A 27,222-nucleotide genomic window follows, 5' to 3' on the forward strand; every position below is an offset into this window, starting at 1 on the left:
AGGAGTGCAAAGAGTAGCATGAAAATATAAACAAACTTAAGGATGAATGTATCTATTCTGGTGTTCTTTAAAACCTAGCAGGACATGGCAAAATTGCTGCATGTGCTCAGAACTCCAGTAAATCATATAGATCTGTCATACAGTATCTTTGGAGAAATTTTAATCTGCTAAAGCTCACCTTCTTTATTACAGATAGTGATGAATGGAGCAAAGGCCCTAGTCATCAAAATACTTTTCTGCTGATGCCACTCCGGTGAAATCAATGAAATCATGCTAATCTGCACACCAGCTAAGGATCCTAACATTGCTTCTAATACCTACTGTGTCATTTTATGTTTCAAACACCAACATGTTTGCAATATGCAAAGAGAATTTTGAATCTAGCTGTAATGTAGCATTGTGGACAAAATCTCAGGCATACTTCAGGGCATTTGAAATTCAATTTGCTTATGTACAATTTGAACTAATATGATATTTCTCTGGGAAGAGACAAATTGTCATGAACCTCTAATACAAGGAGAACAGCCCTGCTCCATTGCTATTCTGAGAGTTAACTTATGAAATCTTTTAATAATGAAATCATGTAACAACCAAGAAAGAAAAGGTCACTTGAAAGAAAATTTCACTTGATCGTTTGAGTCACCATGCCAAGGAATTTGTCTGATATAGGACAGGCCCCTTATTTAGTGCCTCAGAGCACATGATAATAGTCATTTGGACCTTAACTGGTCACTTTGGAGAGGGTACCACATACTTTAGAAAACTGTTTTGGAAGAAAAACAAGGCTAAAAAGATATTGTCCGGGCTGTTTTCGCATCCTGCATCTTAAAGACCTGAACTAGCAACTGTCTTCCTTGGAAACAAAAAAGCCCGACATGAGTTTCTCTGGAACTTGCTGCTTCACCAAGTCAGAGAGGGTCATCAACTATTTGTAGTGCTTCTTTCATGTAAAGAGTGCTTCATTTTCAATACTCCTGCTTGTCCTACAGTAGCTTCTGAAGAGGTGGTTAATTTTTAAGTGTTCAGTGGTGAAGCATCATTCCCTTACTCATCATGAGGATTTCCTTCCCTTTTTCCCATAAAGAAGTGATCCTAACAATAGAGATGAACTACTGAAGATTTGTTACACGTTTAATATTGTCACTATCTTGAATTGTGCAAATAACTCGATCTTTTAGTTCAGCATCATAAAAACCAAAAATTATTTCAGATTGCCTCAAAACTTATTTTCCCAGATATTAAGAATACTGAAAAGTGCTTGAAACCATCAGTTCAAGTCAGACACTTTTTTTTTTTTTTTAATTCCACAGCTAAACAGTTTAGTTTAGTTTGAGGAAGGGGTATTCCTCCCCCTCCCCCCCCCCAAAAAAAATATATTGAAACAAGCATAGCAAATTACCAATGCCTTGCATTGCTTAAAATGAAATGATTCACTAATGTTGGCACATAGTTTAGAAACATTTCAGTCTACCCAAATCTACATTTTAAACAAATAAACAAAACAAAACAAATCAACTTCCACTCATCCCTGCTTAACATGTTCACAAAACTGTTGTGCAGTGATACATGCAGTTGCTTTCCTGCTACCCCAAGGGCCAACACCACTGTCTTGTCTTGTCTTTTCTTTCCTTCCAGCTCCTCTGGGAAAAAGAGGCTATTACAGAAGTTCACAGTCATCTTCCTGGGTGGGGCCTCAAAGGGCAAAGCTGCTGGGCCATGCTTATTTTCAAATCAAATGCTTGGCACAAACAAGAAACAAGGGAGACCACAGCCAGACTGGGGATCTCTGAGAAACCAGACGTTTCCCAGGCCTGCAGCACCCAGACCAAGTCTATCTCAAAAAGAATGATGTGAGAGAAAGATAAACAGTTTTGTCAACTCAGAGAAAAGGCAAAACATCTGGGGGAGGATTCTTCCTTGGGATAAATCAGTTTAACTCCATTTCTACCCTGACGTCAGCTGAAGACAAGGCAAGTTTCAGGGTTTGGCACTTTTTTAGCAGATCTGATTAACATCAAGTTCCTATGCTTCTGACTGGGGGCAACTGTCCTTATGAAAAGCACTGCTGTGTATATTCCATAATAAGGCTCCAAACTACTGCAACCAGCCATAACGCGGCTCCCACAGTCTCAATGCTCACTGCAGAAGATGATGATGTTTTCTAAATAAGGATAAGAATGAAGATAAATCAATGAAAACATAATAATAAACGGCAAGCTTTTTAATAGACAATGATACGTATTCTTTCTTATTCTTTAATCCTGAGGCTCCTAAGGACAGAAGGAATTTTTTTTTTTTTTTTCTCTCTAGCTGTATCTGGGCAGAAAGTTGCATGCCCTAACGCAGTATGTGGCTCACAGCAAATAGCACAGCAGTGACTACGCATGTCTGTCTGCTTTCTCTTTATATGTACCCTGAGCAAGGATTTTTCTCATCTCAGACATCATTCACAATCCACTGCAACGATTCCCCAAAGTCTGTCTGTACCTTCAGCACAATGAAGAAGAAGAAATGGGCTGTTTCAAAAAGGCTCCTTTGTCTCTCTAAAAGACTGACATTTCACTGCACTGCAAAATCCCTGAGGCTGTATTTTTAGCAGCGCCTCAGGAATAGATTGCCCTTTAAGGCTCTAAATGGGAGGAATGACAACAAAATTGGGGATGCACATTCAGTCCTTTAGTCGCTTACTCCAAATGCATCCCTTTTAACACTCTGAAAGTTTGTAACTGTACCCAACAAGAACTCCCACGACCAGAAAATACCATTTCACGTTGTAGGTCTTTTAAGAGCAAAACCGAGCTACCTGAAACATGGCAAGAAGAAAATAATTCATCAAAGCTGTGTTGAATACTGGAATAAACTATGACTCCTACTATGTTTTATATTCTGTTTTCATTCATTTTATAGACATTATTGAGGAATAATAACTTTGAGCAACTGAGTATTTCGGCAGACAGCAAATAATTGTGCAGTAGGCTGTTCATCAAAAGCCTCACAAATTAATATGGCAGTTACACTCACCTGTTTTGTATCAGGAGTCATTAGGTTTAAGCTGGTGGTGGAGATATTCAGCATTATGCTCATTCCTGCAAACTGAAGATTGCTCTTTCCCAGGATGCTAGAAAGAACTTTGCTTGGTGGCTGTGAGGGGGGGAAAAAAAGCGTATTTTTGTTCTCTGTTTATGTGGGATGACCTTCATTGTACGCAGGGTTAGCTGTAATCTTAAAGGTTTCTAAAAAGTTATAACTTTTCAAAGATCATTTCATTGCAACTGCTGTTTTCCTCTGGAGATAATCTCTCATTTATACTACTACTACTACTACTAAATAATAATAGCTAGGCAGCTATTCATCCACTCTTGACCTAACAAAATAGGGGTTTTGTGAGACAGCAAATCTCATCTTCACCAAGGGACCAAGTGAGCAGACTGAGATGAATGCCTTAAGTCAGTATCTTAAATTGGCATGCTCTTATTCTGTAAAAACAGCTTCAACTCCTGAAAAAAAGAAATCTATTGTTTGCTCTGCATCTACTGACTGCTCTACCCCCTTCCCACATGGAAAGTGGGACTCCAGTGATACTGATGGGATGCTCACAAAAAGGGATACGCAGTGTCATCATGCTTGTAGACTTCTTAGCAGAAGGTAAAAGCCCAGCCCTAGGCTAAAACCTCTGTATGCTGTGGTACAACATGCAGCTAAAGATTAGTCCTAACTCAGAGAATGAGTACAAAGTGTGGGAATCTAATAAAGAGGATGTAATAATAGTGATAACTTTTGTAGGCCTTTCACTAGATCTTAGGAGGTTTTGTAGAAATACAAGTTATGCTGTCAAAGCAAAATCTACAAACTTCTCACCTTTGAGCAGCTACAGGGAATCACACAGCTGCATGAGAGAAGCCTCGTTCAGGTAACCGCAGTCTGTACAAAATCAAGCTGCCCAGCAGTAACAGACCAAGTCCTTGCCTTTGCTGTGTTTGCACTGGTGAATATTGATGCTGGTCATTAGGATATAAAAGCAAAGCTGTGACTGGAGGCAGTGTTCTTCTGCCACTGTATTTGCATTTGTCTTAAGCTGCCTGCAAGCTTGGAAAGTTTTGTCCCTAGCAGGATGGACACACTTGTGCTTCTTAACTCCTTAACGCTTACATATATTCAGTTTTAGCTTCTTTTCCTTCTGTTTAATTGATTAAAAATACCTACATACTGTTCGTATGTAACATTTGTGCTGCACTGTTTTAACTTCATCATGTTACAGAGCTAGGATTTCATTAACTTCTCTTTAAAACAAGCCCTTTTGAATATTCTTGTTTCTCTTCTTACCTTAAACCCTCATGATTCCCAGCCCATGCCTAAGGATCACCTGCCCACAGCATGGGTGAAGTGTGAAAACTTGGCCTCAAGAAGTATGTGTCACCTTAACCAAATTCATAAGCCACTAGTGGCAAAGACATGATAAAAGTACAGGCTGGCAAAAGATATCTGTCTTTAACATTTGTCTGAAATTCTGTTGCAGGGCAAATTTTCTTCTCAGCCAGTAGACTGACTTTAAAAACACTATTTCTTTTCAATAACTGATAAGCAACATTGCTTCTAAAACCAGTAATACAGCAAGGTGTCTCTCTAGGCACTTGGGATGCTGTTTAACATACTTTTCCAATGATATTTTGCATCATTTTGCTTTCCAAGGAAAAAGATACTTTCCTCTTTACTTTCAGGTTTGAAAACAAAAGCCAGAGAACCTAGAAATGCCAATGAGATAAATCTGGGTGGGGACCACAACCTTGAATTTCTGAGACAATTTCCAATTACGCTGTGACATATGTTGTCACATATGCCTTATTTTACCAGGAGAAGACTCCCCATTGCAAACAAGTGGCATTTCATCCCATCCCTTTCTGATGGGATTCTGCCTAGATGGTGGAGCAGCTGGAGAAGCAGGCAGACCTTTTCCTTCACCTGCCCGTTCTCCTCCTGTGCCCCACGACACGCACAAGGGCTATAATTAATTGCTTTCTATGCTCCTTCCCTTAGACTTAGCATTAAATCCCAGCTTTGCTAGCCTAGCAGGCCCCTGGAAAAGCAGGCAGTGCAAGACTGTTGAGAGCCATCCGTGCAGCAGCTGAGCCGAGGCTTCCTCCACTCCTTGCCTGCAGATTCTAACTCCTGCCACACAAATAAGAATAAAAGCATGGTAATAACTGTGTCAGGCCAAGGCCTACTGGACCTGCCATCAGTGCTGGCCACTGAGCATCGGCCACAGGTGTTTATGGAAAGAGCGTAGGGAACAGAGGATCACCTGGTATGTTCTCTCCATTCCAGAAATCAGTGATTTCCAAACTCATTAATTGTCACCAGTAGAGCTATGCTCCAAGAACAGATCTAATCCCTTGCAAAACTATGTATATTTTTGGCCTCTGCAATAGCTTCCAGCACCTATTTCCACAATTTACTCATGCATTTTATGAAAAGGTGTGCTGGTTTCGGTTGGGATAGAGTTAATTTTCTTCCTAGTAGCTGGTACAGTGCTGTGTTTTGGATTTTAGTATGAGAATAATGTTGATAGCACACTGATGTTTTAGTTGTTGCTAAGCGGTGTTTACACTGGTCAAGGACTTTTCAGCTTCCCATGCTCTGCCGGGTGCACAAGAAGCTGGGAGGGGGCACAGCTGGGACAGCTGACCCCAACTGGCCAAAGGGCTATTCCATACCATATGCCGTCATGCTCAGTATAGAAATCCCTTTTTGTTTGTTTTAAGCCTTCCACCTGCAATCTACAGAAGAAAGAAAAGGAAAAGGAGGGGCGTTCTACAGTAGGAATATAAAGGCAAGCCACAATCTTTTTCCTAGATGTACTCATACTTCTAGATGCCTATAAAAGCAGATTCTGACCAAAAGGGCAGGAAGCAACATACAGTGGGTGAAAACAGCCAATATTTAAATGATTAATGATCTGCAATTCTCAAAGCTGCTTTAAAGTCACCTGCCTGCTGTGCCTCGTCTCCTCTGTGTTGAACTAAGAAAATACAGTCAACTGCACTACAAGAAAAGAAAAATACCTTTCGTTTCTTGAAGGCTCCTTTGGCACCAGGTACGGCTTCACAAACACGACTGATTGCTTCCCTGAAGAGACAGAAAAAAGCTTTATGGCAAATGAATGTGTGGGTTTCTTCATTATACTTGCAATGCACTGGGAGAGAACAGCTTCAGACCGTATTTCTGTTCACAAGTGAGGATAGTTAGCAGGTCAGTTACCTCTCTTCTCAAGGCTAAAACAGGTGCCATTCAAATTTAGATTACTTCAGTGTGAAGCAGAAGACAGTAAATAGTCAATGTTAGTGTAAGGAAGAGTATCTTGAGAACTACAAAGGATAAAAATGTTTTCTCGCACTATTAAAAAGACCTTTTCTCACCGTAAATTGGAATATTTGTCTCAATACCTTCTTCCAAGTCTCATTTTTGTACCTTATTAAGCCACGAGGAATCTGATCATAAGACATGTCTTTAATCAACATTGCTTTACACCTTTTTTTTAAACCTTTCTTGTAATGTAAGGGGTAGTAACTATGATTTTTCTCACTACTATACTATGCACTGTTCCAGTCAGAGCAAAACCACCTCACTTTAGATAATATCAGAACTCTAAAATATTCCTGGTAATATGCATGTTGCGTAGAATACACGTGATGTACAAAATTTTAATTGATATTTGTTCAATACGATCTGAATAATTTATTTGTGGCCCTATTTTTACATTGTAAGCAAAATTAATGCCCTTAACATTTTGCTTCAGTTTTCTAATATTGCTTCATTCTTCCCATCACACTCAGGTTGAATGAAAGAAATTCATGTTGAAAATGAATTTGAATTCATACTCTCTCACAGGAGAGTAACTGTATACTACAAAAAAATCATATAGATCCTTTCAGTATTTAACAACTTATTATCTGAATAGTCAATTTGGTCAGTATTTAGAATTTGCTCCCGTGCATGCAGACACCTTCCCGTGACCATTAGCTACAATGCTGTAATAGACCTGTCCCGTTGATACTGTAAGACAGAACAGTTGCACAGGGATGAGTAAAGGTGACTCCAAACATTGTTTAACTGTTTTAAATATGGAGTGAGACTAACAGCACATTATATTTAGACCTAAAAACATGCAAATAACACGTATTTTATGCAAAAAAATATACAGAACAGGAGACAATGAACTACAAGCTAAAGAACGGTCAAAACAATCAAAACCTTGAAACATCACCTTTATAAATACATGAATTATTTTAATTTTATGCCATATGCAGGATGATATTTCAACTATGTGTTAGGTGAATTCACAGGATCAACAAGTGAGTCAGGAGAGAAATGTCATATACATATCAGTATTCAACATATAATGGCTCAGCAAATGTCACAGATTTATCCGTTTGCGATCAGTAATGACTATATAGTTATGCCCTGGGTGCTTTTACCTAGGGCCCAATCCGAAGTTTGAATCACCTGAAAGAATCGCATGGATTTGTTATTTTTGGGGGGTGGGTGGTTGTGAGGGTGGAAGAGGCCTTGCAGCAGGTTTAAAGTCCTGTCATTCTGAAGAAGTGTGAGATTTATAGCACGAGACAGTCAAAAAAGCTTTCAGGCACACAATCTTCAGGTCTAGAGGAGAGCTTGTTTGTTCCACAGCTTGTCTTTTTCTTTTTTTTTTCCCAACTACATCTGCTCGTCTAATAAAATTGCCTCTCACTGCAAACCCTGCCTTGCATATGCCCTCAAGACCATCACAGCTACAACCGCACTCCATTTCACAGCTCAGTGCTTGTATTTAGTTCCCACATTTACCACAATATGCCTTCGACTTCAAACAAGTGTTTTAGTTAAAGTAGCTACTAACTTTTCTTACAGAGCAGGTAAAAATTGGTTTGTTTAAAAGAGCAGCCCTGATGCATCTCAGAAATACAGCGCAGCAAGCATCACACACACTGATCATTATGATACTGAGACACAAGTTACTCCTGAAAATGTAATCAGGAAAAAGAAGTATTCTTCTTCTCCACCAAAAATGCTTTTCTTTGAATCAGGAAAAGCAAACGGACTTCATGTTATACAGAGCCGTCCCCTCAGCCTTGCTACTGAGCCAAAACTTGTGGTTTCCCATCCTTCTTGCACTGAACCAAATCCTTTGGAGGCTGTGGGGTGGGAAGTCCAGGCCTGTGGCAGTCCCCAGCCCACTGCTGTCTTTCAGACCCGTGCCTCTTGCTTCCCCAGGTGTGTCTGAGCTTCCCAGGCATTTTGGCTGCAAGTTGCTGACACAGAGGCATCACCAGCACTTCATCCTCTTTGTCTCCTCCAGTGGTGAGCACACTGAGATCCCTCATAGGTTTTGCCTCTCACAAAAACTCTTTGTATTTCAGAGATAGGAACTGTGCTTGAGGGATAAATTCGCCTGTAACTTCCTTTCTCTTCCTATTTGCCTCTGCCATCTTCTCTCTCTAGCAGCAACATGGAGCAGGTAGGAAGAAAAGGGGATTTTCAGGCCACCGCACCTGACAAAAAAAACGTTTACAAGCTTGTTATTTTTCTGGTGCAGGGCTGGGATTTGTAGTGGTTTTGCTACTGCCTCTTCTGCCTGCCAGCTCCTGATAATCTGACATAAAGCGTGTTACCCAATAGACCCATCTAACTCAAGGACCTTGTTGATCAAAACTGCCACTTGAGGGTAGGAGAGGAAATGTACCAGCTGAAGAGGCTGGAGCCCAGGGCTGAGGGTTGGCAAGGCAGCCTTGGTTACTGTTGTACGCCCTGCCTCGGCAGAGCAGGGAAAGCGCTGCGCAGCTGAAAAGCTAGGATATGCGTCCTCTCGTTCAGTAACAAAGCACTATAGATTTCCAACTACCTTACTACTTTTAGTAAAATATCTCGGGTTTACCGAACTCAGTGTTCCCAAAGTCTGCAGGAAGACTGGAAGTGGGGGGGAAGGACCTGAGAAAGGTGACAGCTTCTTGAGATACACGTCAGAGGAGGCAGGACGTCTGAACTTGAATTTGACAATTCTTTTAACTTCAGTTTTTGAAACCCTGTGAATACTAAATGTACTCAAGCAGCTGCAGGGTTTAAGTTAACAATGCTTTTGGTGAAAATGCTGGGAACTCCGGGAAAGATATTCATGGAGCAATCCTGCCTAGGCAAGGTCAGAGCGGCCTGGCAGCAACTCCTTGTGTACCTGCAACAAAAGGCACAGTACTTCTCCCACCTGGGAGTTAAGGAGTCTTAGAGAAGTATCTGATGAAAACAGGAAGAAAAAGGATGGCTGAATACCCTCCGCTGCACTGATACGCACTTTTTCCAGGGGAAGGTTCCCAGATCTCTCTGTTCAGAATATTCTAGATCCTTTTGGAGGGGGTCTTTACACAGATAGCCTGGTGATGTGGAAAAGACATCCTAAAGACTCCTTTCTAGCTTGCATTGCCTGGCAGCACAGGGCAGATGTAAGCTTTTGTTGCAGCAAACCAAATTTGCAAATGCCTCTGCAGCCTGAACACCTGAGCTATAAATCAAGCCCAGAAACAGACAGCGCTGCTAGGCTGAGAGTGCTGCTACCTGACTTGTGCATGCAAACACTTGTCTAAGGAGGGCAAAAGCAGAAGTTCTGGACATAGCTGCACAGCTAAACCATTGCAAAGAGTTTGGAAAAGTAGGATGTGACTTCATTTGCTTCCTTTCCAATAAGAAAGTTATTCGACACAGACACACCTTACACCTTTCTAAGCCACATACTGTTCCATTAGCTAGGCTCAGATAAATACCAGTGTAGAGTTCTCTTGATCTCTTGTAAAATTAGCTACTGCGCTGTCTGCAGTAGGGACCACATGCTGAGTTCCAAATCTGTCCAAGAGTATTTTCTGCTTGCAGATGGTCATACTGTGGAGTCATTTTCTTGGCACAAAACATGTTGTGTATTCTGAATATAATTTCAGCACGCAAATGTATCCAGTGAAAAATTACTGATATGCATTTTCCAAGGCTGACCTATTCTGCTTTAAAGTGACTTGACATCTCTCTGAGACAGAAAAAAAGACATTTTACATTGCCGTTTTGTTCCATTAAAAAGGCTAATGCCCTGATATTTTTCATAGCTTTAGTCATATTTTACTCTGACTGTTATATAAAGTAGCCCACTCAGGAAGCTCAAATCTGTTCCTCTATGAAACACCATCACATGAAAATACCCTCCCTTCTTGTGGTTTCAATGATTTTTTTGGCTGTGATGCTAGGTTTTGTTGTTGCTGTCCTTAATTAATATGATTTAATTGATTAAAAAACAGAATTCTGGAACTCTTAGTTTCACGGAAATGACAGGCACATACAAATTGCACAGATTTTCTCAACATATTTGGAAAAAGTATAGCCATCTCAAATATTGAGATGAGAAACTGTGACTAGTTTTTAGTCTGAAATGTTTTGTATGACAAGACTTAAAAAATACCAGTATTCTCTTGTTAACATCTAGTATCCTATAGTTCCCAGGTTTATCTTTGCCACCTCCAAAGTGCAGGGCTTCACAGGTTAAAAAACCAGACATCAAAAGACGGACTTTTTAAATGAAAGCATGACATGTCTAGAAGAATTGTACAGAAGGCTCCCAGTTATTTCTTAACAGTATTATATTCCTGACAATTTTTTTAATGATTTATAAATCATTCCTAAGTGTTGTACCAGTATTTGCCAAGGAGAAAGAAAGTCTATACCAAATATAAAAATAACTTGCTTCTGAAAAAGAAAAAAACAGAGACCAAAAATACTTTTTTAGAAATCTGTTTAATAATTGAAATACTATTTGTTCATTTGCAAAACAGGTAGAATGAGCATGTGCTGTCTGAAGTAGCACGGGGGACATTCACAGGCTCTGAAGACTAAACCAGTATACTACAGTTTACAGAACTTTAAATGCCAGCTGCCAAATTGACCATGTCTGGAAGATGTAAGGCTGGTGAAGTAGCTAAGGAAAACAGGACAGAGAGGATGGATCGGAAGGGGAGGCTAACGGTGTGGCGTGGATGTGCCTGCTGCCAGGAATTCCGAGTACCCTGTGGGGAGTACCCCTGCGGGGGAGCCCCCCCAGAAAGTGGCACAGGGACCAAGCGATGCCGTTTGTCACACCAGCCTGACCGAAGTGAAGCCTGTCCTGACCACGCAAGTGACGGAAAGCCTGGAAGAAAAGGTTTGTGGAGTAAGGTGACATCGTCAGATGTGGCACGCGAGCTGTTTTCACTCGTAGAGCAAGGAGACGACAACTCCTCCTCTTCTTCTCCTCAGCTCCTCATTTTGTTTCTTGAAACGGAGTTTTCTCACATGTAGAAAATCTACAAGCAGAAAATGAAAGGAAGCTGGCCGACTTCATTTTTGGTTATTGAATAAACTTTATACAGTAAAAGGGTTGGCTTTGGCAACTGTTAGACACAGAGTACCACGTGCTTTTAGGCATGTCGTAGGCAAGCTATCCAATGGTTGTTATTCTTACGCTCCTGCATCTTCAGTGTGAGACTTACATCAGTCTGCTAAGAGAAGTCAATGCACTGGAGAGGACTCTTTTGCTTTTACTGCCAAAGAAACTTTTTATCCATTGGTATGCTCAATGACAGCTCTGTTCTCAGTATTTACAGATGATCTAACTTTAAGGAATATTTGAGGCAATTTCAGTACAATCTGTACCTTTTTTTATAACATGCAAGTAAGTGTCAGAAACTCTGCTTCATTCATCAGTAACAAAGAAGTCTACCTGATCTTGATGACTTCTGCCAATATAGCAGTTCTGAACAATGGTCTTATTTTTAGAAATGTATAGTGAAACTGTTTACCCAGGAGCACACCTTATTTAGATATATCTCTTCACTTTGCATACACACAGAGTCAGATTTGTGCTTAGCAAAACTGGAGCAAACATACCCATTTTTTCCTTATAGCTATGGCAAATGTATGCCACCAAAAGGCGATGCCAAAGAGGCATACAGCTGCTCCTCCACTGCTGAGAACACAGTCATATATATCTGCAATTAAGCATTATTTAGACTCTGACAATCTTGGTCCAAAATTTGGGGTATCTTTCAAAGAGGAAACCTCTTAAAATATTGGTTGCAGCTTTTATGAACATAAAGTGGGGGTATACTAAAACCTTGATGTTGAATGCACACCTACAAAAGCCTTCCTTCTGCACAACCCTCTATCTGTCAAGAACAAGGTCAATGATACAAAAAAACTACAGAAAAATTTACTTGGATGTTTAGATCTGTTAGGTAGCTCCAATCCTTTAACTCCTTTTGTGACCTTCAGGCTTTTTTCCACTCAGCCTGGTCTCTAGCTGTTTATTCTAGTAGTGGTCAGGGAGATGGAGAGAGACAAATTAAAACTTATTGCTAAATCAGGATCGTAGTAACCTCCAAACCGGGTCCAGCCTCAGGTCATTTACTGTAGTATCTTCTCTCTCAAAAAATAGCCCATAGCAGGTATTTCAAAGGAAGGAATAGGAAATCTTACAAACGTAAAATGAAAAAATTTAGTCTAATGAATATTTTTCTCTAACCCCTAATTGGGTTCATGTCCAAAGCAGGACTTTGGAGATAGATATCTTCCACAATCTCTTTTTTATTAGAGGGTTAAAGTTCTAACACTGCCCTTTTGATAACCCCGTAAGATATATGACATTTTATAAATATACAAGCTGTATTTGCCAAAAAGGACCATCCAGCGGTGATGAACTGTCTGGTGTGATTGGACATGTCATACAAAAGACTCTCAAATTCCTTATGCCTTTGTTTCTCTGTGTAATCAAGCTGCTATTAGCAGAAGAACTCGAGAGTGTCTCTGTTTCCAAGGTGCTAGGCAGTTGTTAACTTTGCATTGCAATTTGCATTTAAAACATGTTAAGACCACTCCACCTCAGTCCTGCTTCTGCAGAACCACATGGAGTCACCAGATTTCTGAAAATCCACAAAGCTGGTGACTCTATATCCATAACTGCTTTCCATTTGGCTTTCAACTCTTCACCTTCCCTATCCCCTGAGAGGCTCTTTGCTTTCTCACAAAGGCAAGGGGAATTGGGGAACTCAATTAATTACTCTCACTCAGGCTTTGCATTACCATATATTAGTCGAATTAATCCAAATACTAGCTAACATTTTCCCCACTAATACTACATTGAAAACGAAAGATTTCAATGTTAGGCATACAAAACCCTATTTATTCTAACCCATTTCTGTGCTAATGACAGCTAAACGAGCAAATGTAAATTATTCTCTGACAGTATCAGGCACTATAGCTGTCATTGCCCCACTTAGAGGTGTGCTGTATGAATTATAAGGATGTCCCCATCCACTTTTGGAAATCCTGCTTCCTGGTAAACTGAGCAGTAGTCAGCACCCTGTGCTTCCCAGGGCTTTGGCCCTGAAGAAACTGTGCACAAGGAAAGAGGATTCTCATTCACACCCCTTCCTGCATACAGCTCTGTACCCAGACTGCGGTGTGGGTATGCGTGTTCTGCCATCCCCTAAGCACCATCCCCTAAGCATTACCCCACATCGAGTCCATGTAGCAGAAAGCAGGGGTGAACCACACTCACCTTCCAAGCAAGAGAGTGTGTTGAGGAGGAGACTGAATACAGAATTCACTGCAGATAACACGTTACCTATCCACCTTCAGAAATCACAGGGGAAACATTCTTCCTTTTCAATGTCTTCCATCCTTTTTTCAGTGATGCTTGCTGACAGTGAATTTCTGCAAAGAATACAGATATGGTTGAAAGAAACACAACATCAACTAAACTTCATTCCTATTGTTTGGCATTGGACTCAAAACCAGCTCTAAAATCTGGATTTCCATCATCTCCCCTCCAGAAGCTTGGGATATTGGCATAAATGGCTTTGGTTTTCACAATTAATAAAGTTCAGGCCCCCAATTTCGAGAGGAATCTCTTTCAAATTGTTCAGCCCAACAGAGTTCATGGAGAGGATTGGGATCAGAGTTTGGATTCAGGTCCACTGCTGATACGAAGTATTTCAGTCCTCTGCTCTACTTGCTATTAACACAACATGCAATATAATGTTTTACTCAGCACGGGGAGGTGTGACTTTCTGAAGCTGCATGCAGTAAACTGATTGCATTCAATTAGACACCAATGAACATGCAGCCTTGTAGTATGACATTGCTGTACAACAAACAGTGCATGCAACATTATTCTAATTCAATCCAGTGCATAACTACACTCATGCATACAACACAGTAGTGAAGACTCATTACACTATAACAGATTTAACAATAAGCATACAGACATACTATATGAACTGCAAATATTGCACATGTTGCAAAAGAATTTTACCTGATTTTTTTTTTTTTTAATAAACAGCCTGAGGGCACAAAGGGCCCGGCCCCACAAGCTTAAGAGTGGCCCCTTTCTGTGACGATGATGGTAGGTTTCAGATGATCTTAGGACCGTTTGCCACCTGTGGTTAGCTCAGTGGTCTTGCCTCCTGTTCCTCCACTATGTTGAAAACGAAATGCTTCTGTTCGTCTTGCTGCCCAAGAAAGTCATCTTGACTTCACACGTGTTACAAGAATTATCACTAGGTAATTAATGATGCAACATGTGGATTCAGCTGGCTTTTATTTATCATTATGCATAACTGCTGACCCTTGGCTTGCACATCCATTTATTTGCTCAAGAATTCACATGACATTACACAAAAGAATAAATACAACTGATTAATACTACTCTAGTTCTCCTATTTCTCCTGTAGTGAAAGAATCTTGAGACATCAAATGTGTAATGATAAAGGGAAAAATCTGTTATAAATTGTACATAGCTGTTAATTTTTCCTCAAATCAGATCCAACATTAGGATAACAATACCTTTTGTCAGGCACCAGCGAGGTTGTTAAGATCCGATGGAGTATGACAAGTGAAAGTGCTTGCTCACTGCTTTCACACAAAGATAAATGTATTGCTGCAAGTTTTAACATTTTAATTTACAAAAAGTGAAAAAGCAAAACAAAAACAAGTCATAGGCCAGGTACAACAGTGTTAGATGGCACAGGTTGATTTTTCACATGACTGTGACAAGGACAGAAAGACCGCTGACCAAACTGTTTACACTGGGACTGCAATCCAGTTCCTGGAGTTGAAGTCACAGTTCTTCATTTGTCAGACTGGTGCATGCATACACACTGTATATGCTTTCCTAATGTTATTAATTATAACAGCTGGGATTTTCAAAGCCATTCAAAATATCTGGACAACCTTTTCCCATTAACTTCTTATTTAAAATGGGGGTCTAATTCACTAGGTAACTGGAAATCTTAGCCCAATTTTTAAGTAATTTCTAAATGTTCGCCCAACAATTTAAGTGCCCTTTACAAGCACTAATTCATTTAATCACACAGTATGTGACTGGGGCTAATGGTTTCTCCAAAACAATGCCCAATGTTTGCAGCAGAGCCAGAGACTACACATCTCACCCTCCCATGACTGAGCCACAGAAGTTTCTTCTTCTAGGAATTGGTGCCTCTCATCTTACTTTGGGGTTTTGTTCCTCCTCAAAGCTAGCAGAGAGATAAAGTGACATACGCAATAACTGGAAGACAGAAAAAAGGCACCTGTAGGATTCCTAATGGCTGACTTCCTATGTTTGAGCTCTGCAATGTGGAGGAAAAGCAAGGGTAAGAAAGCAGGCAGGGACAGGGAGGTGATGCAGTCGTAGAAGGGGAGTAAGTGCTTTGTATACGTCAAGCATGATGTATGCTCATTAGGAAGAGATGCATCCAGACTTCCACACTGAATCGGGTAACTTGGCTTATCTTTTCTAACTGTTTTTTAATTGTACTTAGTAAATACTGCATAATACCAGAAGTCATACTGGCCCAAGACGGATGACCTTCTTCTCTGACTGGTTTTGCAAGGTTTTGGAAAAAATAACAGATTAAACAGGTATGATGCATGTAGTAGGATCAATTTATAAAGTTATGGGTCAGAAGGGGATCAGAGCTGCCTTGACATCTGTTTCTCCAGTTAGGGGAAACAGTACAGAGAAGTTTACACAGCCCCATACACAGAAAAGGTTTTACTGCAGTTATGGATCTAGGTTCCTCAGCTGGAGCAGTCACAGCTAACATTACTAGATCTACAGACCCAAGCTTCAGTCACACTCCATCACAAGCTGTCAGGTTACAAGGACAGTTTTCGTACTGGTGCCAGGCTGCAGAGAAATCAGCAATGGACATACCTAAATATAAATGTATGACATAGTAGGCATAAATGTAACTTTCGGGTACTTTTATTTTATTTGTAATCAAAGGGCTGCACAGACCATTTTGTGCCAGGTGTCTTCTTAAGAGGGAATTGGTGCCTGGAATATCAGAACATCAGCCTTATTAATTCAGTACATACCTTGAGGCCTAGGTTAAGTTTCTTAATGCACACGAGCAAGTTAATCAGCAAATGTGAATTTTATTAATTCTTTAATAATATTTTTTTAATAAACAATAGGCTTGTATGTGAAATGCTACATGACAAAGTATGGCACAGAATGCTTCTTGTGGGTACTTAAGACATGGCATGGGGATTTCTAGAGCCAGATGAATTAATGAAATGCAGATTAAGATGCTAGATCCTGATTCAGAAGTCCTGAAAAACTCCTACTTTCAAAAATTTTTAGATCAGGAGCTACATGATCAGAATGATGAGTTAATGAGTCTTCATTGTTTTATGATAAACAGAAAACTGCAAATGCAAAATAACAAGCAAAACAGGAAGATGTGGCTTCCTGCTTGAAAAAATATCCTGTGCTCTAGATGTGGTAGAGGAAGATAAGCCAAGAAAATGCCCACCATGTAGTGAAATATGCTATGACTTCCACAGAAAAAAAATATAATTCCAAGTCTGTTTCACAGTAAAAGCCAAGAATCATTTTTGTATTGAAAGAACTATAAGACTATAGTCAAACAAACTATACTTTGTTTGTGCAGACCATATTGCTTTAGATCAGCAAACATGCTTAAGTATTAATGGCAGAGTTGTGCCTTTAAGCTAGAGAATAGGAAAAGTGCAACACTATTCCAATGAAGACATACGTGAAAGAGACTGCAGAAAAATAAAGCCAAATTTGGTTCACCTTCAGGTATAGAATACAAAACCAATTAACTATCACAACTGTTTCATAAGCCAGTATCATTTAACTTCCAAGAGGTAAACACAAATGTGCCACCTGCGTTGGAACTACAAGTCTGCTTAGACATGAAATAATTTTAAGGGGTCACTGCTGCAAATACCACAGAAAAGTACATGATGAGTTTTAAAAAGTACAGTAGTAAAATTCTCAAATGCCTCCACAGTCTACGTTGTCTGAAAACCAGAATTCTGTCATTTACCTGTCCTCATGCTTTTACACCCCTCTTCAACACAGTATCTCGACAAATTAATGATTAACATTTTGTGAGGACTCACGGGGTCCAATTCAAAGCCGCTGTATGTAAGTGGAACTCAAAGTCAATGCATATAGACTGTACAATTGGCATCCAAGCCCAAAAATAAGTAATTTTTCTCATTTAATGAAAGAAATACTTAGCTGTCTATGGTATGATCAATGGTTTATGATAGACTATCAGCAACTGTAAGACGCCTCAAAAAGATGAAATTCAAGCACTGAATCCAGTCATATCACTTTGTATGTGTTGGTTTGGAAAGGATTACTTCATTATTTCGATGCCAGAATTTGAAAACGTGGTCTCCAGTTGCTAGAAGATGTCAGTGCTACAGTCCTCTGAAATCAATGAGCTCAGCTTTACAAGTGAAAATGCCTGCAAAACACTATTTCCTATAGTTCTCAGAAAATAGTCTCCTGGAAGAAAAATGATTCATGGACACTTCTTAAGACAGTGCTGTACTTATGTACCGCTCTTAGAAAAATACCATGACAGGTTTAAAAGAATTGTAATAAGAACTTAATACAAGCTTATTGTTTCTTACATACAGTCTGGAAAAGACAACATTCTTTCATTTGTCTCTGGTATCATTGTGGTGATATATTTTCATTTACATCCTTTGTACAGCCAGTTTGTAATCTGACATCTTTTAATAAGAAATTACTATAAAAACCTATTAACATGCGGCTCCAAACCAGCTCCCTAGACTAATTTTGACAAACGCATTGTAGATTTTAAGCATATCCTAATTCTTACTGGTTTAAATGTCACGAAATTGGTACCCAGATAAGTTCATTATTTGGCATAACAAACAGGCAAAAATTTTCTAAAGCAGTTCCTGGCATATCAAAAGACCACGAAGAAAATATCTTTCAACCCACATTGGAGGTATATCAATACCAGGTGAGAGATTTACCTGTAAAAGCAAAATTAAAAAGTGGACTTACAGTATCCAAAAATTATTTACTACGTGTTTTGCCATCTTCCTGGCCTTTCCACTTTGGGGACATAATTCAGAAGTTACTTTTAAAAACATACTTGTACAAAGTCTTACCTTGCAATCTGTGTTCTAGTATTGAAGTCAAGAGATCTCATTGAGCGTAAGACTTCTATACAGCCCAAGTACTGTAAGGAAAAAGAAACAGTTGGAAAACATATTATAATTATTCTTGAATTCTGAGAGAAAATGCAGCTCATCATTAAAAGGCATTGTACAATTCTTATTTTTACATTTGCTTTATCCTATGTGTCAGGTAGATTTTTATGATTATCTTCTTGTATGTCACAGATTTGTTCCATAAACATTTTATTTCATTTAAGTCTCAAGTTTGGTTCAACATATCTTTTTACACTTAATTTAATCACTGTAATACACCTAGTTCATAATGTGTTGATGTGCTTTTTAATTTTTCTCTATCTTAATTGTTCCATTTTAGATATAAAGCTAATCAAAGTAAAAAATAATATTAATGAAAAGGACATGTGGGAAAGCAAATCCATCTAGCACTGGTTAGGAGGAAAATCTTATTTAAGAGGGAGAGAACTAAGCCTCATTAGTACAAAAAAGGTAAAATATAGCAGGGAAGGCTGAAAAGAGCACCAGCAATCCAAAGAGGATTCCTTAATAACCAGCTCAGGGATAGATGGGATTTAATATTTTCATTAATGACACTAGTATAAAGATATAGGAAAATGCTAACAAAATATACTAATAACCCATGCTGGGAGATGGCTTCAACAGGGTCATTCAAGAGAGGAATGACATGAAGGTTAGCTAATATTAGGAAAAGACCAGGTTTATTGACCCAGATTTCTGCCCTGCATCTCTATGAAAAAGAGGGAGTACCGTTAGAAAATATGCTAAAATATAACTGTATCTATCACAGGAGTGAGAAAAACTCAGGTGAATCTTCTAGACTTGCTTCCAAAAGTGGGCATAATTTGCATGTGCTAAAGTCTACATGCAGCTACAGCTTTTGTCAGATATTTGGATAGCGGCTTTGTACAAACCAGCTCATGACTGGCATATCCCATGGTAGTATCTTTGCATGTAGGTTAAGTAAGTACTCAACCACACACCTGACTTTTGACAGTCAGGGGAAACAGGGTTCAGACTTTACATAATGAGCCCGATAATGCTATTCTAGTGCTGTGGTTTTAGATCAGCTTTTATAGCAGTTTTATATCAGTTTTTATATCTATTTGCAGCGTAATGCAATCTATTTGGGTATGAAACTGGCGCAAAAAATCAAGTGAGGCCACCATTTTGTGTCTGTTTTGGAATTTAATTTATACTGAAAAAATGATATTTTAACTAGAGAATTACTACATCAGTAACTATACTATCTAGAATTTCAGCAATGCTTTTTCTATAGAAACATGTCTGTCACAAACTGTTGACAAGCCAAGGGAGTATCTAGTTTGTTTTCACATGTCCATTATTATTTAATTTATTGCTATCAAATGTTATGAAGTCAATACAACACTGAATAAAAGAAACTATAATATCAAGTGACTCCTATTCATTAAATTGCTTGAACTTGGATTATAATAGCCCACAGTTTCTGGGAAGGGTTGTTTCGAGATCCACTTCCTAGAATTTTTTAGAAGTCTCCTGTGATCTTATGTTTTTTGAAAAGCTTGTAAAATCCTCATGGAAAATGTCTCGTCTGTAGAGATCCTGGCACATGGAGCTTTCAAGCTAAGGGTCATACTCTCAAGCTGTTTAGATTATCATCACTCCTCTCTCAGTGCAAAATTAGGTAACCCTTGTATCTTATTACAAGTAGATTGCTTTTTTACATATACTTCTGCCTGAGTACTTAAAGCATCCAGAACAAAATTTTCATGCTCTGATGCAGGAAGTTAAGCCATTAACTCTATTTTTAAGTATCTCAGAGGCTGATTTGATTTGCTTTGAGATGAAGTTCGTTAAACATCAGTTGAGATAATCAGCTGAAGTCAGTTAACTTATGCCAATACACAGTAATGAAAGATGTTTTCCTCTACTCTTTTTGTGTCATTTTGCTTTAGTTCTAGGATGCTTTTATTGACAAATTTTCCCAAATATTATTTCATATGAGATACTTTTATAATTAAGTATGCGGTAAATGGTATAACTATTCAAAGATATCGCAGTGATTTTTTGTTACTGAAATACTTGGTTTTCATTATTTCATCAACCTGTTCATTTAGACCACTCAATACTAAAACACTCTTGGATTGCACTTGTTCCTTCACTTATCTATATTTGCCACAAGTCTTTTAAAGCGAAGTAATTGTACAATTTTGAGAACTAGGTCCAACATTTTAAAAGCAAACTCTGGAAGGCAGTTTGACAAGTACATGCAGGCGTGCAAATAAATACACAAACACATGTGCACACAAGTCACTGTCAAAATAAACACACAAATAATTAGACAAATACCCATAAACATACTTAGAAGGCGTGCATTTAGACTCCTTTGAGTCATACTACCTGATCTGCATTAACAAAAGTAGAGACAAAACCAGACTGAAGGAAGGTCAGATGGAAAAATTACCCTGTGCTTGTTTTATGTATAGCATGGAGACAGCTGAACACAACATAGTAAGGCTTGCAGTATTCCTGACTGATCAAGGCAAAGATGGCAACTGATTTTCTGGGATAAAAGATGTGAACACTTAATCACCACGGCATGTTTTCAAGTAACGAAATTACTATAATAACTGACATTCAAAAGGTCCAAAGGCCAACTACAGGGACATATAACTCACCTACTGCTATGCTTCAATTATTCCCCAAGACCAACATTGCTCTCTAAAAATATCCATTTGAAGTACATCCTGACAAGGATCCACAGAAAGGAGACATACAACCAAGATAGCAAGTAAATAAATTATTCATTTATTTCAACAAATAAATATCCTGATTAAAAAGAAATGCTATCTTTTGCTTTAGGCATTCCATGAAACATTTAAAATATAGTTATAAAACAGTCTACTTCTAAAAAAGCTCCTCTTCACCCAGCACTTAATGTATGTTCTAACCAATCAGCTACTGTGCACTGTGATATTTACGAGCTCCCACTAGCATCCTCAGGAAACATATATACCGAGATGCAGCCCACCTTGAAGCAGGAACATTTGGGACTACCAGTTCCGAGCTCTCTCAGATAACGTTCTGCCTTCTGTCTACTTTCTGATATTTGAATGAGTTTCCAGCTTGTATACCTTCATTGAATGGTACTATGCCCCAAGGAAAGAGTCTTTCACATGAATGAACACCTTCCCATTCAGAGGTTTTAGATTCATAACGTACTTTGCATGCTAAACAGCACCTTGCAGAAGCTGATGTAAATCTAAAAGCAGAGTGCCACATACTCCTGGGACCATACCTCTCTCATTGCATAAGGTTCCAACATCCTGACTAGTTACAATTTTTCCAGGTAAATGTAAGAAAAGGCCATATATCCCAGGTTTCTGGTTTGTCCCATAGGTGAAGATTTTTTCCATATTCCTTAAAGTACCTCTGCCTTCTCTGACACAGTCAGAAAATTCTTGTTTAACAACTAAAATTTTTTACTGTACCCTGTGTAAGAAAGGGTATTGAGTTCTCCCAACATTTGTCAGAAACAGACGGGTCAACACAGGACCACTGAGTGCATTCCTGTGCTGGCATTGAAGAGAAAAGGCAAATGAGGGTAGTCACCGTCAGAGATGCCTTTTGCCCCACAAACATGAAAAACCTTGTTCGGTGTTCTCTAACAAGCTCATTCAAAACACCAAGTTACCAGAAGAAATCTTCCATTGGTTGACGCAGAAGCTAGTAGTAACAACAGCAACAAATATTTTTATAAAAATGTAGCAAGATGTAGCCCCATACAGCACTGCAGTAGTCCAACCTAGGAGTGACAAGTGCTTGAATTCTTGAATGCTTTAATGACACATGCACATCTAATAGCAGACGAGTGTCTGCCCAGAACATGGGTAGCATCAAGATCTGCCCATCACCTACTCTCAAACTAAATAAGGACTCGTAATCTCTGAGTCCGAACAACTGGAGTATCAGTAGCTCACCAAAACTGCATGGGTATTCTTAGTAAATTAAGACAGACTGTTTTTAATCTGTGTAACCAGATGACCATCATCAAATCTGACTGGTTCACAACACTGCAGATTGCACCTGCAACACACAGAGCCTCGTCCAAGTTATGTAAGAGATAACATGGTTACATCAGCAAACAGACACGCACCGGCATTGTTAGCCAAAAATTAGCCAGTGCCTTCAAATATTGATGTATCTGAAATCTGCACTAACTTTGCATAGCTGCTGCTAATAGCCTGGGGGCTCAAAAAATAGACGCAGATTCCCAGGGTTCTGGGTGGTGTACGCAGACCTAATTTTTGAAAATAGAAATCTCTGAAACATATTATAAGATACCCTGTAATCAGCCGGTCAATTCACTGCAAGTTTCTCATCCACAGGCTTAGGCTGTGCTTTTACTTGGCAAGTGTGCAAAAATGAGTATCTTTTTACTTGCCACATCTGTTCCTCATGTGTATCTCAAGTCATATGCCCACATTTTCATGATTCTTTTTTTTTTTTTTTTGGGGGGGGGGTGTTTGTTTGTTTTTGTGGGGTTTTTTGTTTTGCATTTTATTCTTGTTAGCGAGAGCTAGACCAGAATTAAAGTATGCCATGAAAGTAAATGAGTAGTTAGTATGAATTGACTAGTGCTAGTTAATTCCAGGTGAGGACTCCCTTATTTAAAAATAAGAGCTTTTATTTCAAATTCAGATTATGTTGCTTCTATTGCAACATGCATTTATTTATGCATCAAAATGACAGTTCCTACTAATTTCAGGTATCATCATTAACAGCCAAAGGGGCTTGTGAAATGAGCACTGAGTGCCACAGTGTTCCACAATACTTACGACTTACTTTCAAGTTTGCAGTCTACCCTAAATCATATTAAGATTCAAGCCTAGACACAAGTTAACAAGCAGAGCATAATACAAAAATAGTAACAGACCGGGACTTGATTTCAAGATAAGTTTGTCCACATGTAACTTTGAACCAAGTCAGGATTTTTAATATCCAGATTGTTGCATAAAAAGGAGAAAAAAAAACCACAAAAGCAACCCAAATCATAGCCAGAGACTACAGGATTGATAACTACAAGTATCTTACAAAATAAGTTTTTCTCTTTAGCAAATTAATAAGAAACAGTAAACCTGAATCCTTTTGCTATCATATTAGATGAATTTCCCAGCTTAACTGAATTTACAATACCCACTCTCTAAACCACTGAAGTGGGGAAAAAAACAAACAAACAAGGAACTGTAATCAGAAGGTGTTCCCTTTAATAAAATAAACTAAGTAAAAGAAAAATAATAATAAGTCCCACAATACTTCCTGATTTTTTTAATTGTGCTTTAATGGAACATTTATTACCTTGAATACCTTACTAATTTGACTGAGACATGCACCACAAACTACTTAGCTCAGCTAATCAGCAGAAGATAGCTTATTGCAACATACATTTGCTTCTTTACTTCATAAGGAGATCATAGTGTAGTTATATGTATTTGATTAAAGTACATAGTATCCTGTAGAAGTAAATTTATTAATTTTGTGAAGACAGTGGAATCTTAGGAGCATTATAAATTCATGAAAACACTAAACTTCTATGTTGAGAGAAAAAGTGAGAAAAATAAGTTTTTCTGAAATACTTTAAGCACATCTGGCAATACAAAATCCTTGCCAATCTATAAAATAACCCTCTGATTGGTGGTTGCCAGTCTGCTGTGTACTTCGTAGTATCCATTGCTAACAGAGGCAGGAAGAAGTCATTGACAAAAATCTGTCTGAAGAAATACAGTAACAATACAGTCCTTGCTATTTTTTAAGATAGACTGGGTACAGAGTTATACCTAGAATTTGAAATACATAATTATCCTTTCAGTTACCCATAGCAAAATGCCTTACCCTATGGTAAAGCACTTCCATAGAAGGCTCTAAAGATATTGCCACGTGGCAGGAGGACTTTTCCTTCCACATCTTCAGGAGGAAAGGTAACTGCTTGGCATTTCTGCAGACAAATCTTCTATCCTTACTTGCGCAGCCTACACAAGGAGGACATAAAGCCTCCACACCTATAGTTTTGCACCCATTAAATTTTACATAGTGTGCACACCCCTGTACCAGGCTAGCTCAACAGATTTGTGTGGGAGGCAGAGAAGGTCTGGAGGCATGGCTCTGCATCCAGGTAGATGTGGGAATCCTCTTTTTAATATGAAACAGTGGCTCCTCATCCTGGTCACAACAAATGGCCCAGACAGAGAAAACTGGTCCTCCTGAGTTGTTCTTCACCTTCTCCCATTAGCAAAGCAATACGAAAAGGAAAGAAGGAAACGAAAGGAGAGTGTGCTAAGTAACTGTGGGAATGCATTGCATGTTACCCACAAACCTAGCAATCTTCTTCAGAGGCTATCCTCTCAAGCACAGTTACCTTTAACTGTAATCATTTGCTAATAATGCTTAATCTTTAACAACAGCTAATACTGACCAGTATTTACAGCACTCACATAAGTTTTTATAAAATTTTCTTTCCAATAGTAATGATTTAAAATATGATGTGCTTATGCAGCAGCTTGAAAAGCATAAATCCAGTTACCAGAAAGATTTGCAAACCTTTTCAAAACAGGTAAATGGTTCATTTAGTCAGGCTAAATATGGAAGCAGCCTACATTTTTAATTCACGTTGAATAAAAGGATTGCTTTAGAAGGAGGGGTGCTCTGAAGACATCTCTGCATAGCAAAGACTGAAGCTGTTGCACATATTCCATCAGTACAGCAGACGAGGTAGGACATGAGCTGATGTCATGAGCAGTTATGAGGACTGAGGACTGTGGGAAGCTCATAATGCTGAATTTACACTTGAAATCTTTTAAATATAGAGTTACTGCATTCATACTGAATAAGAGTATATATAAAGAGACTTTATACATATTATGCTAGTCACTGACCTAAGGATGTGGCTCAGCTATCCAACTGGGACACAGATCTTGGTGGGAGCTTGATAAATCTTTCTGGACTCAATGGTCAGCTAGCCCACTGGAGTGCAGGAGCTACTTCTGAAGCCAAACTAGAACAAAAGGTAGCAGTATCGGGAGGTACTTCTCTGTATCACCAAAAAGTCAGCATTTTCTGAAGACCTGCACTCTAATGTGCAATAAGCTTTTTTCTTTGGTGGTTTTTTTTTTTTATCTTAACAGCTGCCCAGTGTTAAGAGGGTGTTTGCCAAGCCTCGGGCAAACCTTTTTCTGGTAGGTGAACCGCTGTATGTTGTCTTGCCATCACCGTGGCAAACATCCCACCCAAACTCTGGCACCACAGAAGCCTGCGGGACACCTTTTCACTGCAGGTGTTGCAGATAATGCAAAGCACTCAGTGGGCAGACAAGGCAGCCTTTGGAAAATACTGTCTACCATCGACTGAACAGATAGCAGTGCAGTGGGAAGAAGGTCTCACATGCACAAAACCATTCAGATTCTTGTCAGTTTACCTAGATATTTTAAGCAGAAGGATGGAATGGAAGATTAGTTCTGTGACATTTCTAATGTAGGGTGAGTTACAATATTAGAAAAAGCTGTGGGCAGAAGCAAGACTGGATATTCAGAGAGAAATAAATTTGTATGAGCAGTAGTCACAGAGCTTTAAGTCAGCTGCTAGAGATTTCAGTTTCTCTGGTAGTTTGGGATATAAATATTGGCCTTTAAATGCTCTGCATAGCTATCAAGTAACATGATATTGAGATCTTACCTAACATGAGTGTTATTCTCCCAGCCATGCCACAGTTTCCTGCCCTTCCCTCCCCTTGGGGCAAGACACATCTTCAGGACTACTTGAAGACGCAGATCTCTGAGGGTACGTGATGACTGTGCTCTACCAGCGTATGTTGAGGGACTCGCTCTGTTCCTCTGCCCCGAGCTTCCCCGGTATCTGCACAACGGCACACCTGCTCAGGGGAGCAGCAATCCTGCATGAAAGAAACACTGGCAGCCTTGTTCTGAATGAGGAAAAGACCCTATATTTAGACATTGTCAGAATCTAACAGCAAAAACGTGTCATAAACATATGTCGTGAAAAACAGAAAGGCACTCTTCTGTGCTTTCATACTTCTGCAGTTGGTAATTTTCATACCAGTAAGTAATCATGTATAGAGCTTTACAGTGAATCAATGTTTCCCCTAAAGGGTTTTTTCTCATTAAAGAATGCATGTTCTAATCCAGACAGAAAACTCTAAGTAAGGATTGATTGAATGGAAATGGAACGGAAAATCTAAAAACAAGTCTTCTTCGGGGTTGAACTACAAATAAGCCTTGACCCTTCGGCTGTAAATTTATCATCACAAATTGTTCTACAAGACAAGTAAACCAACAGAGCTTCTGAACTAGTACAAACGATGATGGATACGACTGTCAATAGGTTTGCATTTCTCTTGGAAATAGGTGGTTCGCTTCTTCAATAATGGGTGAGAAGAGAACACAGTTCTCCCAAGAATACCTCCAATTTTGGCCAACACCTAGCTCTTTCCTATTTCCTCTTGTACAATAACTGGCTTCTGTAGTATAAAAATATTTTAAATGTCCCTATATATGCAGACTTTAACAATTCTTAACTGGTAAATGTTAGTCTACTCTTTCAACGAACTGCTTTATCTTGTTTGAACCCCAGGCTCAGGTGTGCACAAGTGTAATAATAAAGGCATTT

The 27,222-nt window shown here is 39.0% G+C and overlaps 1 protein-coding gene across 1 annotated transcript in view; it reads right to left on the reverse strand.

The window, feature by feature from the left end:
• SHC3 (SHC adaptor protein 3) overlaps positions 1-27,222 on the reverse strand; it is a 57,541-nt gene that overhangs the window by 18,125 nt on the left and 12,194 nt on the right. Inside the window, exons 2-4 of the mRNA XM_075526822.1 lie at positions 18,520-18,590; positions 6,060-6,123; positions 3,022-3,141 (exon numbers count right to left, since the gene is read on the reverse strand). Coding sequence (XP_075382937.1) covers positions 3,022-3,141; positions 6,060-6,123; positions 18,520-18,590 — 255 coding nt within the window. The remainder of the gene's footprint in view (positions 1-3,021; positions 3,142-6,059; positions 6,124-18,519; positions 18,591-27,222) is intronic.

The sequence above is a fragment of the Mycteria americana genome, chromosome Z (genome assembly GCF_035582795.1).
Source record: "Mycteria americana isolate JAX WOST 10 ecotype Jacksonville Zoo and Gardens chromosome Z, USCA_MyAme_1.0, whole genome shotgun sequence".
Taxonomy (NCBI): Eukaryota; Metazoa; Chordata; class Aves; order Ciconiiformes; family Ciconiidae; genus Mycteria; species Mycteria americana.